The sequence below is a fragment of the Puma concolor genome, chromosome B1 (assembly GCF_028749965.1).
Source record: "Puma concolor isolate L17-30 chromosome B1, mPumCon1.1.hap2, whole genome shotgun sequence".
Taxonomy (NCBI): Eukaryota; Metazoa; Chordata; class Mammalia; order Carnivora; family Felidae; genus Puma; species Puma concolor.
This window is the reverse complement of record NC_141670.1, coordinates 194,266,207-194,283,328: the sequence shown is the minus strand read 5'-3', so window position 1 is coordinate 194,283,328 and position 17,122 is coordinate 194,266,207. Positions and strand designations below refer to the sequence as shown.

At 48.1% G+C, this 17,122-nt stretch overlaps 1 protein-coding gene across 1 annotated transcript; it reads left to right on the top strand.

The window, feature by feature from the left end:
* The first annotated feature begins 8,691 nt into the window (after window positions 1-8,691).
* On the top strand, window positions 8,692-16,301 carry CLRN2 (clarin 2). The gene is made up of 3 exons (XM_025922402.2): window positions 8,692-9,010; window positions 14,598-14,777; window positions 15,424-16,301. The coding sequence occupies exons 1-3, from the start codon at window positions 8,758-8,760 to the stop codon at window positions 15,687-15,689; spliced, it is 699 nt and encodes a 232-aa protein (XP_025778187.1). The 5' UTR covers window positions 8,692-8,757; the 3' UTR covers window positions 15,690-16,301.
* Window positions 16,302-17,122: the final 821 nt, after the last annotated feature.

Genomic DNA, 17,122 nt, shown 5'->3' with positions numbered 1-17,122 from the left:
CACTATCAGTTTTGTGGGGGCAAAGGGGAGGGCTGTACTGTGCATTGCAGGATGTTTACATCTCTGGCCTCTACCTCCTAGATGCCAGTAGAGGCCTCCCCACCCCTCCAGTCATCACAATAAAAAGTATCTCCAAATCTTGCCACGTGTCCCCTGAGAGTGTTTCAGAAAAACCCAAGTTCGGCTGCCCTTCACTGGAAAAGAGAGAGTTTTGATTGGAAAAGAATATGAGTTTTATTCGGGAGGCTGGCCACCTGGGGGAGAAGGTAGACTCCTGTCCAAAAACCAACTCCAGGGTTTTTGTCTGGCGCAAAGACTTTTGAGGAACTTTAGGGCAGTTACTCAGTAAAAGGGGAGCGCAGTGGTCTGTAACACTTCTTGATTGTGTGCAGACATTATCTCTGTTATCTCTTGGAGGTTGGTATTTGTTGGCGCCCCAGGAGAAAGATTGTGCGAGAGGTTTTGGTTCTTCCTAGGAAACAATGCATGATCTGTAGATATACAGAGAAAAGTTTAGTTAACCAGTCACTCAGGCTAAAGGTGCTTGCTAAAACTTTAAAGACTACTAAGTTGGCTGGAGGGGCCAAGGCGGGGGCCTTAAAGGGGCAAAATCACCCTTTGTTGAGAACTAGTGCCCTAACACTATTGTAACCTTCTTGACAGCAGGATCCCACGTTGTACATCTTTGTGTCACCCTCCACCCATACACAGTGTGTTGTACACAAAAGACTCACAGATATTTGCTCAATATACTTTGCCAGATAAGGCACACAGAAATACTTTCATTTGGGGAACAGTGATGAAGGAACATAAGGGGCAAGCTGACAGGCCACTCACACAGCCTCCCCACTCCTAGATGGGATGTGTGATCTTCCTCGGGCACTCCTGGCTACCCAAGAACAAAGGAAAAGAGAAAAACAAATGGTTAACTGATAGAGATCATAGTCCTGCAGGACCTAAGTCTCCATCACCCCCGCATAGTGATTTGGGAAACAAAGGCAGAAGGAAATGGCAGATAGAACTAAATTTCCTTATAAACCTGCAGCCAGTTGACAAATACATGAGGCCTGCAGAGTAAAACTTTTCTCCAGGAACTCCCCACTGTGTTAATGCTAATTATTTGCTTAATGCTAAAACAACCTTAGCCTGACAATAGCTAGGCCACTATCCTGGGAGTCTTTTTTAGCATATGAAAATCTCACAGGAAACTTCCCCTGGACTTTACCTCCCCCAACTCCATAGTATATAACCAATCTCTCCTCATGGTCCCAGGGCAGCTCTTCCTGCCCACAGGTCCTGTCCCCATGCTTTAATAAAATCACCTTTTTGCACCAAAGATGTCTTCAAGAATTATTTCTTGGTCATTGGCTCTAGACCCCACAAACCCCACTGTCACCCCAAAAAACCTCATCAACAGGATACAGTCCACAATGCAGTTTATTAAGAGAAGCTTCATTACTGGGAACAGAATTGCTGGAAGACTGGATGAGGAGGTTAACATTTATTTGGTGTCCTCTCTATATGCCACGATGTGCATGTACTATTTCATTTTGCTTTGTACAACAATCCCATGACAAATTAGAAAACCAAGCCATGAGAACCTCAAGCACTTGCCCAGAAGAATAAGAATTTGAACCCAGGTCTTCAATAGAGTTCTACTTACTTAACCACACTTCCATTCAGCATGGCAAGAGCTTGCTAGGAATCGTTTGTTTCCTGTATTTTTCTAAAATAATTTTTCTAAAAATAATTCCTTAATCCCTAAAAACCCAAAAGTTGACAAAGGTCCATCATCTGAGGCTGAAATACAAGGCAAACGTGTTACACAGGTCCAAAGCATGCTTACCATTACAATAAGAATAAGTAATGTTGGTTATTAATGTGCCATATTATATTATTATATATTATATTTTATTATTATAATGTGTCATTTATTAATCAGCCTTTCATATGGATTTGTTACCAGAAAAGCATCTGCTATTTCAAGATTATGATGATGAACGGTTGTATTTCAAAGACCTGAACTCCAGCCCCAGTCCTGACATCCAGTTTTCTCATGAGAGAAATCATTAGAATAGTACATCCTTTGACTACCACGAAGGGTTACTACCATCAAGGGATAACAAGCATATAATAAAAGCCCTTTGTATGCAGAGAGAGCTCTACACAAGCTTCAGAGACACTCTTCTTCATTTTCATTGTGGAGAAACCACAGAAGTGAACCCCACTTACAGGGTATAGGGAAGGAAACTGACGTTTCCATTCCCATGTCCTTCTGGCCCTTCCGCTGCTCTCCAGCTGAGGTTTTCAGAACTCCTGTTGGTTAACAATGCAAACTCCTGAACCCCCCTCCAGACTTCTGTGACCAAATAAAAAAAACGTTTGTGCCACTTCTGTCGAATTTGACTACCCAAAACTATTGATAGTTGCTGTTGCCAATCTCATGTGGCATAAAGTTGACATTCAGTAATAGACTAAAAATTGAAAGGGTGGGCCTACGCCGGCCGACTCCATCTTGTTCTGTGTCCTTCACCTTGACCACACCTCCCGACCCGGAGAGCCTGACTGGCCACGGTTAGTGTCTGTTTGTTCTGTCTTTTCTGTGTGAGCTCATTTCTGGAATTCTGGTAGTGCCCGACGCGGTTTAAGTGGACGCACTGGAGGACCACGGGCCGGGAGTTTCGGAAGACGTTCCGATTCTCCCTTCTGGAGGGACATGGCATCCCCTCATCTGTTTTGGAGGGACGTGGAATCCCCTCAAAGCTCTGAGACGAGGCGGGCCGCTCCCGCTGGTCGGCGTGAGGCCGTCGTCTAGCTTTCGGTTTTAGAGGGACGTGGAATCCTCTCATTGGTTTTGGAGGGATGTGGAATCCCCTCAAAGGTCTAAGCTAGCTTTCAGTTTTGCTTCCATGGAGTTGGAAGACTTTCTAAGGGCCCTCTGTTTGTCTGTTTCTGTGTTTCTCTGTTTTGTTCTGAGGACTTACTGGACGGATGTTATGGGACAGACTCAGACTACTCCCTACCCACCCTCTTGGCTTAAGCCCTTCCTAGCCCCGCTGCCTCCGGAGCCAAAACCCATTCTTGCTTTGCAGGGGACAAAGAAGAAGAAAAGTCTTACCCAGCCTTCAGCACCCCTCTACCTGTCCTACAGGGGGGTACTGAAGAAGAATTAATTTTTCCTCCCCCGTATAACCCCTCTAGGATGCTGGAAGAACACCATCTCCCCCCCCCCCCCCCAGGGGAGGCAGACACTGTTCCGAGAGCGGGAGGCAGAAACGCTCCAGGGGGGAAGCCCGCCCTTTACCAGACAAAGGGCTCAGAGGGGGCAATCCGCCTCTGCCGCCGACTCCACTCTTCTGCCCCTGCGAGCCACCGGACCCCCAGATGCGGAGGGGAATCAGCCCCATCACTATTGGCCTTTCGCCACTAGTGACCTGTACAATTGGAAAGCTCAGAATCCTAAGTTTTCCGAGAAACCGGCAGGGCTTATTGATTTATTAGACTCTGTTCTTTTTACCCATCAGCCCACATGGGACAATTGCCAGCGCTTTTGCAGGTCCTGTTCACGACTGAAGAACGAGAAAGAATCCTCAATGAGGCCCGAAAACTAGTTCCTGGCGCAGACGGGAATCCCACCACCAACCAGGCTCAGATAGATGCCTCCTTCCCCTTAACTCGGCCCCAGTGGGATTTCAACATGGCAGAAGGTAAGGAGAGGCTCCGGGTCTACCGCCAGACTCTAATGGGGGGTTCTCCGAATGGCTGCTAGAAAGCCAACCAATTTGGCCAAGGTGGGAAATGTACAACAGGGAAAAGATGAATCTCCGGCTGCCTTTTTAGAACGGATCATGGAGGCATTCCGTACCTATACCCCCATGGATCCAGAGGCTCTGGAAAGCAAGGCAGCTGTTATCATGGCCTTTGTAAACCAATCGGCCATAGACATTAGGAGAAAATTACAGAAAATAGATAGACTAGGAGAAAAAAAGTCTGCAGGACTTACTGGTGGTAGCCGAAAAGGTATATAATAACCGGGAGCCTCCTGAGGACAAGCAGGCTTGCGCCATGGCGGCTGCCAGCAGTAAGCAGACTCGAGACCTGGCCGGAATACTACTAGCTACCACTGCTGACTTCCCCGAGGAACGAGACCGCCGTCTCCGGCAGCTGGCAGACGACGCAAGAAAAGGTAAAGGAACCACCAACCGGAGGAAGCAGAGGCCGCAGAAGGATCAGTGCGCATACTGCAAGGAGATAGGGCATTGGGCCCGAGATTGTCCAAAAAGGGCCGGCGGGAAGGGAAGCAAGACTGATGGAGTAAAAGTCCTAGAGCTAGATGAACTAAGTGATTAGGGGAGTCAGGGTTCGGACCCTCTCCCCGGACCCAGGGTAACTCTTAAAGTGGAGGGGACCCCTGTTGACTTCCTTGTCGACACCAGAGCACAACATTCAGTCCTCCGCACCCCACAAGGAAAACTAGCCAGCAAGAAGTCCTGGGTTTCAAGGGGCAACTGGTATGAGCCAGTATTCATGGACTACCCAAAGAACAGTAGATTTGGGGACGGGCCGGGTATCCCACTCCTTTATGGTAATACCAGAATGCCCCTACCCGCTGTTAGGACGGGATTTACTGACCAAGATTGGAGCTCAGATAACTTTCAGACAAGGGGGCCTCAGGTCACCGATGGCAAGGGCCACCCCATCCAGGTCCTGACCATGAAACTGGAGGATGAATACCGCCTCCACCAGGAGGCGCTCCCGAGAGAGGATAATATAGACAGATGGCTACAAGAATTCCCCTCGGTTTGGGCAGAGACGGGGGGGGGGGGGGGGGGGGGGGGGGGATAGGACTAGCCGCTCACAGGACCCCGGTCCTGGTAAAGCTCAAGCCAGGAGAGAGTCCGGTGAGGATCAAACAATACCTCATGTCTCAGGAGGCCCGGAAGGGGATCCAGCCACACATCTGGAGACTACGAAGCCTAGGGGTACTAGTTCCTTGCCAGTCTCCCTGGAACACCCCCTACTGCCGGTCAAAAAGCCTCAAACAAATGACTACCGACCGGTACAAGACCTCCGGGAAGTAAATAAGAGGGTCGCGGACATACACCCAACTGTTCCCAACCCATATACTCTCTTGAGCTCCTTGGCGCCCTCCAGGGTCTGGTATACTGTACTAGATTGAAAGGACGCCTTCTTCAGTCTGCCGCTGGCACCCCAGAGCCAACCCTTGTTCGCCTTCGAGTGGCATGATCCGGAGGAGGGCTACAGTGGGCAACTCACCTGGACACGGCTGCCTCAGGGGTTCAAAAATTCACCCACCATCTTCGACGAGGCACTACACGAGGACCTGGGTGAGTACAGAAGGGAGCACCCTGGCCTCACCCTCCTACAGTACGTAGATGACATCCTGATTGCTGCCAACAAGGCCAAAGACTGTGAGCGAGGGACCCAGGACCTGCTGGCTACCCTGGGGGCCTTAGGGTACCGGGCATCCCGAAGAAGGCTCAGATATGCAGGGAGAGGGTAAGTTACCTGGGACATATCCTAGAGGGCGGACAGCGGCGGTTATCAGATGCCAGACAAACTGACCCTAGGACAGGAGATCTGGATCACGACCCCACACGCCTTTGAAGGGGTCCTGAAACAGCCTCCTGATATATGGATGAGCAACACACGTGTGACTCATTACCAGAGCCTCCTACTCAACCCTCCACGGGTGCGGTTCCACCCCAGTGCAGCCCACAATCCTGCAACCCTGCTGCCCGACCCTGACCTAGGTGCTCCACTACATGACTGTGCGGGAATCCTGGAACAAGTACATGGGTTCCGGACGGACCTGACCGACTGGCCCCTCCCCGATGCCGAGGCTACTTGGTTCACTGATGGCAGCAGCTTTTTGGAGACGGACACAGGTATGCGGGTGCAGCGGTAGTCACCGAAACGGACACCGTATGGGCGGAGGCTCTACCCTCTGGAACATCAGCCCAGCAAGCAGAGCTCGTCGCCCTTACCAAGGCGCTAATGTTGGGAGCTAGAAAATGGCTTAACAACTACCAGACTTGGGAGACCCAGTTTTACCAGACCAGCCCAAATACTCCCAGGAGGAGTTACAGCGGATCAAGAAAATCCCCATGGCCCAGGAGATAAAGGGATGGTGGTATACACCTAACAAGGAGCTCGTGCTGCCAGACCAGCTCGGAGTCTCAATATTAGAGCACATGCATCGGTCTACTCACATGGGGGCCCGAAAATTAAAAGACTTAATCCGACATGCCGGAATCAAGATTCACCAACAGGACACCAAAATAGAGCAAGTTGTATCTGCCTGCAAGACCTGCCAACTCACCAACGCGAGAGCCACATCAAATAAAAAAGGAACCAGGCTCAGAGGCACCAGACCGGGAGCCCAATGGGAAGTCGACTTCACTGAAGTCAAACCAGGAAAGTATGGTTATAACTATCTTTCAGTATTTACAGACACCTTCTCTGGCTGGGTGGAGGCATACCCAACCAAGCATGAAACGGCTCAGACGGTGGCTAAGAAGCTACTAGAAGACATCTTACCCAGCTATGGTTTTCCTGCCATGGTAGGATCAGACAATGAACCAGCTTTTATCTCGCAGGTAACACAGGCAGTAGCCAAGGCGGTGGGGGCGAACTGGAAATTACATTGTGCTTATAGGCCCCAGAGCTCAGGACAGGTAGAAAGAATGAATATAACCCTAAAAGAGACCCTTACCAAATTAACCATGGAGACTGGCGGGGACTGGGTGACTCTCCTACCATATGTCCTTTACCAGGTTAGAAACACTCCTTACACTCTGGGTTTTACTCCCTACGAGATCATGTTTGGCAGGCCACCCCGTTATTCCCAACCTTCGGGCTGAACTTCTTGCTGAGTTTAAAGATCAAGAACTTTTTCTTTCCTTGAGAGGGCTCCAGAGGGCGCACGAGGACATTTGGCCACGCCTCCGTGCCATCTACGAGGCTGGCCTGACCCCGACACCTCATCAGTACAGGCCGGGAGACTGGGTCTACGTCAAGAGGCACCACCGAGAGACCCTCGAGCCGCGCTGGAAGGGACCCTACATCGTGGTGCTGACAACCCCCACTGCTCTCAAAGTAGATGGCATCGCGACCTGGGTCCATCACACCCACATTCGGCCAGCGGACCCCTCCTTGATCCGGAAGGACTTTGTCACGCGATGAGCCGTCAATCGGGACCAACACAACCCACTCAAGCTCACCCACCTAATATTGGTAACTCTGTTTTGAGCATGTTGCTCATGCTGCCAGGAGTCCCCACGCCCCCCAAAACATCACCTGGCAGATCATAGACACCAGCTCGGGGACAATACTTAATCAGACCTCCCAGAGCCACCCCAGGGACACTTGCTTCCCAGAACTTTGCGTAAACCTCCAAACTCTGTTCCCCTTGTCACCATAAATGCAGCGGGTCCCATGATTGGGTCCGTAAGCTACATGACAAGGGGGGAATGAAAGGGCGGGCCTATGCCGCGACTCCATCTTGTTCTGTGTCCTTCACCTTGACCACACCTCCTCCCCTTGAGTAACCCCCCCCCCCCCACCTGCCTAACAAGACTCGGACCCTTCCCCAGCCAATCGGCTGAGGCTATAGCCATTACCTCACCAACTGCCCCTAGGCCCCAATAAAACCTTTGTCCTTTTGAAACTCGCTCTCTCTCCCCGGTATCTCACCGCTGTGGCAGTGCAGGTAGGGGATTGAACTCGAGCTAGCTCGAATAAAGGCTCTTTTGCTTTTGCATCGGACTCGGCTCCCTAGTGGTCTTTGGGGATCACGAATTCTGGGCATAACAAAAATCAAAACTGAAAAGCCACAGAATAAGATAGAAAGTAGGGAATATTTCATTACTAGTGGGTACAGATTAAAGGAAAAAACAAAAAAAAACACATTTCTTTAGTATTAGAAGAAACAAAGCCCCCAGCAAGGTGATCATTTGCTAACACATTAGGAAAACGCTTCTCCACAAGGGTGGAGGTGGGGAGAGGACTGTGAGTGTTGGGGTCCAGGCTCCCCAGCAGCCACACACACACACTCCTGCAGTTATACCCATGGCAGATTCACCCCGTGATAAATCCAAGAATCATAAAGCCTTGTATACGCATTTCAGTTAAAAGCCTTGAGAACAGAGGTCATACCGTGGTATTAATAACAGTTCTGGAGATTCTGACAGCAGTGACATTTTAGAGAAAGAAATGCCCAGGCGAGCAGCAAAGAGATGGACATTTGACACCATGCGTCGTTGGCAGTATTCAAGTGCTAATCGTTACATGTTTGTTTTCCTTCTACTGTATGCATTTTTTGAGAATAGTTAGTGTCTCTTTATAGTCAGACCTACCTAGTTTTGCCTGCTGATAATTTCCTGGCCGTTAAGAGGTCCGCACCAGGGTTATTTAAATACCTGAACTGGGGAACAATTAAACCTTCTGCTGAAACATTAGTCTAGTGGGAGATATAGGGTTACTCCCTTCAGTAACACACTCCTCTGCACTCGAGAGTCCGGTGAAGGCGACCTCTGTAGAGACTTCCGGATGTGGTTGTAGTAAACATGGGCTGTGGAGGCAGGCACTGAGGGAGGACCAGGAGATGCGCTTGAAATTCTGAAATGATGTGTTTGGAAGAGCTGACGTTGGAGCAGGGGATTGCAGAGTGTCCAGAAAATGTCAGCGACCCCCGCCACTGCTGGGACACCTGTGGGCTGACCTGCGTCCCCTAGAATGCCTGGATGGTTCAAAAAGGCGTGGTATGGGCTGTCATCTTTACTCAGCTTCTCCTCCTTTATCCTGATCATTGTGGCCCTGGCAGCGCCCCACTGGCTGAGTGGGAAAATTCTTTGTCAGACTGGAGTGGACCTGGTCAATGCCACGGATCCAGAGCTCATCAAGTTCATTGGGGATATTTACTACGGGCTCTTCCGAGGATGTAAAGTACGACAGTGCGGGCTCGGGGGCCGCCAGTCCCAATTCACGAGTGAGTACGTTGGGGGCACGCAAGCTGCTTTAGAACACTTATTTTGTTTTACTTTGTAAGGGTGCCTATGTCTAACTGAAATTTGACTTCTGCCTCAACCTAAGGCATAATGACAAAGTCCACAGTAACCGAAGGGTTCCTGTTCAGCACCAAGAAGAGACCTTTTTTCTCTCTGCAGAGACTTATAGAAACATTAAAAATAGGGATTTCTATACTTCTGTAACTGACCTCTATTAGGAATAACTATTAACATATTGAGCACTTACATGTGTCAGCCATTCTGCTAAATGCTTTACATGGCTTCTCTCTTTTAAGCCTTATAACACATTTATAAAGAAGGAATTCTTAATGTTCCCATTTTGCAGAGGACTACACTGGGACTTGGAGGGGTTATATAACTTGCCTGAGGTCCCTCAGCCAGGAAATAGCGGAGCCAGACTTCAGACCCTTGCCACATGACCTGGGTGTTCTCAGACAGCCCAGCACGCACGTTCCCACTTCTGTTTATATAAAAGCTCCCTTATCTGAGAACGGGCAAATGTCTGTGTGCCTGGGTTCTGGAATCAGACTATTGGGTTGAAAGCCCAAGTTGGGCACTCACTGGAGGGGAGACCTGGGGCAAGGCACTGGAGGCTCTCCGTGAACATGAGCAGGCACAGTCCTCTGCTGGCATCCAGTCTCACGTCACAGCTGCTCTGGATGTAAATAGAGCAGGAATCCAAGCCCAGCTTATGGAGGGTCTTCTGGGAATTGAAAAACAAAGCAAAAAAAGACAATATTCTGTAAGCCTTTAGAATCCATTAGATAGCTCACAAGAACAGTGTCCTACACAACAATAATTAATCAATATAATGCAATGCAAGGAGATAAGGAATTTTACTCATTTGATTTCAGTATTTCAGCATTGTAGTTTTTAGAATCCTGTCCAGGGTAAGTATCTTATTAAATGTGTAAAGACACAAAACCTGAAGCCATTGATAAACACAATAATATGAATTGGCATTACTTATACACATGAAGGAAATACATATTTGTTATGGATATCCAGGAAAAAACAATCTCTGGGAATATTTCTATTTACCCAGCAATGGAATTGGACCACGGATATTGTAAAAATAGCTTTATTAAAAACATTACACAAAAAAACTGAAAACACATACACGTAGAGGAATAGGGGTGCCTGGGTGGCTCAGTTAAGCATCCAACTTTGGCTCAGGTCATGATCTTGTGGGTCTGTGAGTTCAAGCCCCATCTTGGGCTCTGTGCTGACAGCTTGGAGCCTGGAGCCTGCTTCAGATTCTGTGTCTCCCTCTCTGTCTTCCCCTCCCCTGCTCCCACTCTGTCTCTCTGTCTCTCTCTCAAAAATAAATAAACGTTAAAAAAAAAAAAAAGGAGACGATGGCAACTATACACAGCAGGTGATTCTGAATTAGGTCCATTTGCTGTTAAAGACATCAATTGGTGAGACAATTGGTAGAATTTGAATGGGGCATCAGGATTAAATGGCAGGCCTGTACCAGTAAACTCAGTGATTTTAGTGCTGTGGTTCTGTAAGAGAATCTCTTCTTGAATGAAATAGACCCTAAAGTACTGAGGGATGCAGGGACAATTTACCTTTAAATGGTTTAGGAGGAAAAAAAATCCTTTGTACCATTCTTGCAATTTTCTGAAGTTTGAGATTCTTACAAAACCACACACACACACACGAACATGCACACACACACACACACACACACACACACACACGTTTTGAGGGAGAAATGGCACACTTTTTAATAGTTGTAGGTAATTGAAATTAACAAATCTCACAAAAGAAGTTCCAAAGCTTGAATTAGGGAGGGACCATCAAAAGCAGCACAGTTCCAAAGACTTTAATGAGTAAGAGATTGCTTAGGGAATGTAGTAAAAATATATAATTATATATCGGATGTGTCATGTGACCATGGCAACTGCTTTCTTATCTACTAGATAATTTATCTATTTTAAATTTTTTTTTCAACATTTATTTATTTTTGGGACAGAGAGAGACAGAGCATGAACGGGGGAGGGGCAGAGAGAGGGAGACACAGAATCGGAAACAGGCTCCAGGCTCTGAGCCATCAGGCCAGAGCCTGACGCGGGGCTCGAACTCACGGACCGCGAGATCGTGACCTGGCTGAAGTCGGACACTTAACCGACTGCGCCACCCAGGCGCCCCGATAATTTATCTATTATGTTTATTATTTATTATCTGCCTCCACCCCTTTGGTATGTAATACCACAAGGGCAAAGATTGTGGTTTTTTCATCCATGATCCCAAGTTCCCAGAAGAGTGCCTCAAAACACTGGCACTCAAAAGCATTGGCTGAATGAATAACAATAAGTACTTTTAAATTCATTTGTACTAATGTTCACGTGCAAAACACCAAACTTGTGACCTGTGCTACACCAATCCTCCACAACCCTGCTAGTTAGAAGGAAACTAAGACTCAGAGGTTAAGCAACTTGCTGAAGGTCACAGAGCCCCGAATGCTGGAGCTGACCCCAGCGCAGGTATGCCTGACCCCAAAGTTTCCTACTTTCCACCATATGCTGCTCCTTCTGGAATTTGTGACTGGCAACTTTCCCAAAGCAGGGCGTCACCCTAGCAGTCCTTACTGTTCTCCTGGAATTCGGCAAAGGGTAACGGGGAGGTGGTGGAAGAATGGGGAGTTCTCTAAGGGTGGGAGGAGCCAGGGTGGACAGATCCCATTAGAAATGACTGAGTGGTTACCCCAACAAATAGTGGGTGTATTAGTTCCCTAGAGCTGCCATAACAAAGTACTATCACAAACTGGGTGACTTAAACAATAGAAATGTATTCCCATGGTTCTGGAGGCTGGAACTCAGAAATCAGCTTGTCAACAGAGCCGTGCTCCCTCTGAACCCTATAGGCAGACCCCTCCTTGCCTCTTCCAGCTCCTGGTAGCCCCGGGTATTCCTTGGCTTGCAGCATCCTCCCTGTGTCTCTTCACATGGTCTTCCCTTTGCATGTTTCTGTGTCCAAATTTCCCCTTTTGTAAGGACACCAGTCACATTGGGTTAGGGCCCATCTTAACAACCTCCTCTTGATTAGCTCTGGAGAGACCCTATTTCCAAATAAGGTCATATTCTGGAGTTCTGGGGCTGAAGACTTCAACCCATCTTTTGGGGGAAGGGATGGCAGGAAGGGCACAATTCAACCCGTCACAGAGGGTTTGAGGTGGCAGACGGTGGGCCTGGCATAATTTAGGAATCCCTGAAGCACAAACACTGTTTCTGGAGAAGCAGCTAGAGCAGAGACCAGCTTTGCGGGAGATGGGGACCCAAGGAGAACAGACAGACTGAGCCCTTCCACGGCAGCACCAAGTAAACCCCTGCCATCCCAGCTCACAGAAACGTAAGCTACCCAAGCAGATGAGCACATTCTGTTTTCCCTCTGGAGAAACCCAGTAAATGCTCCTTTCCTCCTCCTCTTCCTTCCCAGGTGGACAGGAGACAGCCCCCAGGGTTCATCTCTGAAACAGCAGAACTGTGTGAGGATCATAAAGGACATTTTAATGTCACCTCTGAGTAGGACAATATTCAAGAAAGTTTTGTTCCCAGCTGCCGTGGGGGTGTCCCAGGGGACGATATAAAACTTCCATTCCCAGCACTTGAATGTGACTCCCCTGGAGCTGGGGCGGGCTCCTCCTGTGTGGGCTGGCCTTGCACCTGCCGCTGGTCAGGGACAGACTTTGCACTGATCACAAAGTGTTCTCTCAGGAAGGGCTGAAAGTTAAAAAAGAAAAGGAAAGGAAAAAAAAAAACCCTAAGGGACACTAAGAAGGGAGAGAAGCAAAGGTTAAAGAGAAGCTTTGCCAAGAAAAATCCCTTGGAAAGAAGCTCTGGGTAAAGTTTCTGATGTTGGCAAGATAACCGCATGGAGATAACTACAAATGCAAATACGGAACTGGAAAGAAAGTTAGATTGGAACTAGGATGTAAATGTGCAGTGTCTAGAAACTTGTCAGTGGAAAGGACTTTAAAGGGAGAAGGACAATTCTAGTTCTCAAGCTTGGGAGACACCAACCTCTTGTGAATATAGGGAGTCTGGTGAGCCAGCAAAGGACCAGAGGGGAAAGGGGCTGGGGGTGGGTGAGTGGAACCAGGAAAGCTTTGAGTCCTGGTTCCCAAGGGGGGACAAGGAGGGGCAGGTCATGACATCAAATGATGAAGCAGTGAGTTCGAGCTCACAAAGTGGACCCCAATTTAACCAGCAGGTGCTCAGTGGAAACCCTGCAGTAGCTTCAGAGGAAGGGGTATGCCCGGGCACTCTAACTTCTGTCACTTTTCATTCTTCATGTGTAACTACTGAAAACAGCGATCTAAACTGCATATGTCATATAGTATCTAGGTCTATAATCCTATATAGAATTCAGAGTCACCTTGCCCAAAAAGAAGGGACCTAAGGTTCAAGCATGTGGGGAAACAGGTTTAATAAAATTCACCTTGTATCCTTGTCACAAGCACTGAATGAGATAACCATGTAAAGGGTTCAGCTCTTTACATGACTGTGTCCAGTAAACGTTGATTACCCTCAAGTTCATACACAGCTTTTGCTACCCCACTGGACTGATGAGAAAACTGAGGCTCTGAGGGCTTTCCCCAAGTCAGAGAGTAACAGTAATAACAGCCACAGCCACAGCCGCCATTTTGAGAGCTCACTCTTTCCCAGTCAGTATCTATCATATCGTATCATTTCATCTCCACAGCCACTGTGTGGTGGCCAATAGAGAGAAATCAGATACAAATTAATATCTGACTAAATTATCCTGCCACATTAATATGGGAAATTAATATTCTGATAGAATATTATTCATCACAGCATATATTCTGTGCAATATGAGAATTAGTGTCCATCATACATGGGAAAAATGCCCACCTTGCTGCGGGATCCAAGATAATGCTCCTGGCTTCCTATTAGTGCTTATTAAGTGCTATTATTATTCCTATGCACTCCAGTCAATCCACTCAACGACCTGGTAAGATGGGTAGGGGAGTGGCTTAGAGGATCCTATTTTATACTTGTGGCAAATGAGCAAAACTGGCATTTGAACCCAGATCTTTGGGTGCCAGGTCTAGGCTTCCCTCTGGGACGCCCTTCTATACTCTTCACAGATGTACCTGAAATCTCTTCTACCGCTCTGATTTAATGAAAGCAACTCTCTGACCCAGATTAAAGCTTTTCAATTGGCCCTCCTTGGCTGACTCTCTCGCCAACCACCTTTGCTAAAGAGGCACCGTGTGGGGCTTATGTACGTCAGCTTACCCCGATCCCGGGGCTTTGAGGGCAGTGCCACTTAAATCGCCAGCTGGGCACATTTTGATTCTGCATCCAGTGCAAGGAAGAGAGGACTGTTAGTCAACTGACAAGTGGCCAGTCGGGCTCCGTGAATTGTCTCCGGAACTCTCCTGCTTTTTGAAAACCCAGTACATGTTGCCTGGCCCTCACTCCCCTCTATTACAGCCTCAGTGGTAAGCAAGCCTGGACTTTATGAGCTCCAACTGAGCTCTGACATGGAAATACTGTCTGTGTCTTTTCTCCCCAGTCTTCCCACACCTGGTGAAGGAACTCAATGCAGGCCTCCACGTGACCATTCTGCTGCTCCTCTTCTTGGCCTTGGCCCTGGCTCTGGTCAGCATGGGATTTGCCATTCTCAACATGATCCAGGTTCCATACAGGGCAGTCAACGGCCCCGGGGGCATCTGCCTATGGAACGTCCTTGCAGGTAAGGAAGGCCCCCAGGGAGAGAAATTCAAGGCCACTGCCACCACCAGGTGGTGGCACTTGAATTCCAAGTAGATGGGTGGAGGCATGAAGGAATTAAAATGCCTGCCTCAGCCTTTGCTTCCCTGTTCTATGACCTTTCATTCATGGGCACGAATTGTCCTCTTTCCTGAAAGTTGAAGGATCTCTGTAACAGTAAAGAGCCGAATTGGTGGCACGCATGAGTGGCTGAGGGCTTAAAGCAAAAAAGAGAGGTTGGGCTAAGAGGAGAAAAGAGAAGACAGAGAGGTGGGGGTGGAAGGTGGAAGGGAGGGCATTGTGGGAGGAGGTGGGGAGGTGGGGCTACCGCGGCAAGAGTGGGAGGAGCCCTTCTAAATGATAGCAGAGGAGGCACCTGGGATTTTACAGGCCTCTTTTCATTTAAACCCCACAGCTTCCTTAGGAGGCAGAATTATCACACCCATGTTTACAGGTCTTCGCCTTGGGGTTGAGTCCGAGCCCCACCTTGGGGGCATAGAGCTTACTTAAGAAAAAAGCAAAATCCTAAGAATTTTTTCAACCCAAAGCAAGCTTGTCACTTGTGCCACAGAAATGCCACCTCACATACCACCATCACAGGTGTATGAGGGTGACGTGTTGGCTTTCAGGCGGAGTCGTGGCCTTGGCCATCGCCAGCTTCATGGCCTCCGTGAAGTTTCACGACCTGACCGAGCGCATTGCCAACTTCCAGGAGAAGCTCTTCCGCTTCGTGGTGGTGGAAGAACAGTACGAAGAGTCCTTCTGGATCTGTGTGGCCAGTGCCTCGGCCCATGCAGCAAATTTGGTAGTGGTGGCGATCAGTCAAATTCCGCTCCCCGAGATTAAGACCAAAATCGAAGAGGCCACGGTCACGGCTGAGGATATCCTGTACTGATCGCTCTCTCCTGCTCACACCCGAGCCTGAGTCAGTTCTGCAGTGTGAACGGGGACCTCATTTTTTGTGCTGGCTTTGCAGTCCAGAACACCTGTGCTCCTAAGAAGAAGGAAATGGAAGGAGAAAGAACGGTGCCTGGACCAGAACAGAAAGGTTTCCCCAGCCCCTGGCATCCCTGCCTTTCCCTCTCACTGACCTTGGAGTTAGAGACTGCTTCTTGCCAGCTGTGTGGACATGGACGACTCACTTAATGTCTGCTTCTCAGTTTCCGCCTCTGTAAAGTGGGGGTGGTAAGGACCTCACAAGGTTGTAATGAGGTTTAAAGGGGCAGTAATGTTGCCAACCTGTGAATCAATATATGTATCTACAATCAGAGCACTCTACAAACACAAGGTACTGAACATTCCACTAAATGCCTGCAGACCCCTCTATTCCACACAATGTTACGGGGGATGTAAACAGGCATATGGTAATATCCCTGTCTGTCCGCCAGAAACATCTAAACTTTCCACAGGACGCAGGAATCAGATGGCAACAATAACACTCAGAATGAAAGTAACTTACCTTTTTTTACCAGTTACTACACACTGGACACTGTTCTAAGAGTTCTACATATATTAGGTCCTCACTACAATTTCAGATCATTGGTACTACTTTATTTCCATTTCATAGATGAAGAAACTAAAGCACACAGACATTGAGTAACTTGCTGACGTCAAGAATTCAGTTGAAGAAGTCTGCAACCAGAGTTTATACTTGTAACCACTTTGCTAATCTGTTGTTTGAGGTTCAAGCAATTGGAATGCAATGTGATAAACACTGTGACAGTAAATGCGTAAAAGACTGAGGAAGGGATTAACTCTTCCAGATGCGATGTGGTATTAAAGAAAGTATCACAGAGTTGACATTTGATCTGAACTTTGAAAGATGAGTAGACTTTTTCCAGTGGTGAGGGAAGCAGGTCTGGAGAAGGGCATTTCAGGATGAGTCAGTAACGAGGGGGAGGCACAAGGTATGAAATTACAAAGAGGGCTTGGAAGCATGTGACTATGCAACGGTATCAGAATGTTGTTCTAACTCACCAGTTAGATCAACCCTGCTGCTTTGTGTTGGGTTTCCCTTAAGTGGTCCTGTGGTGGTTAATTACATGTGCCAACTTGGCTAGGCCACCATACCCAGATATTTGGTCAAATGCTATTCTAGATGTTTTTGTGAAGGTATTTTTTGAATGAGATTAACATTTCAATCAGTAGACTTTGAGTAGAAGAGGTTGCCCTCCATCATGTGGGTGGGCCTCATCCAATCAGTTGAAAGCTTTAGGAAAGACTGATCTCCCTCAACGGATTGGGAATTCTGTCAGCAGCTTGCTGCTGCAACTCTTCCCTGGGGCCTCCAGCCTGCCAGCCCACCCTGCAGATTTTGGACTTGCCAGT

Bases quoted from the DNA above. Each gene is read 5' to 3' on its own strand.
- CLRN2 (XM_025922402.2), top strand. From the start codon at position 8,758: ATGCCTGGATGGTTCAAAAAGGCGTGGTATGGGCTGTCATCTTTACTC. The intron at 9,011-14,597 runs GTGAGTACGTTG...TTTTCTCCCCAG, and splicing joins CCGCCAGTCCCAATTCACGA to TCTTCCCACACCTGGTGAAG. The intron at 14,778-15,423 runs GTAAGGAAGGCC...GTTGGCTTTCAG, and splicing joins CCTATGGAACGTCCTTGCAG to GCGGAGTCGTGGCCTTGGCC.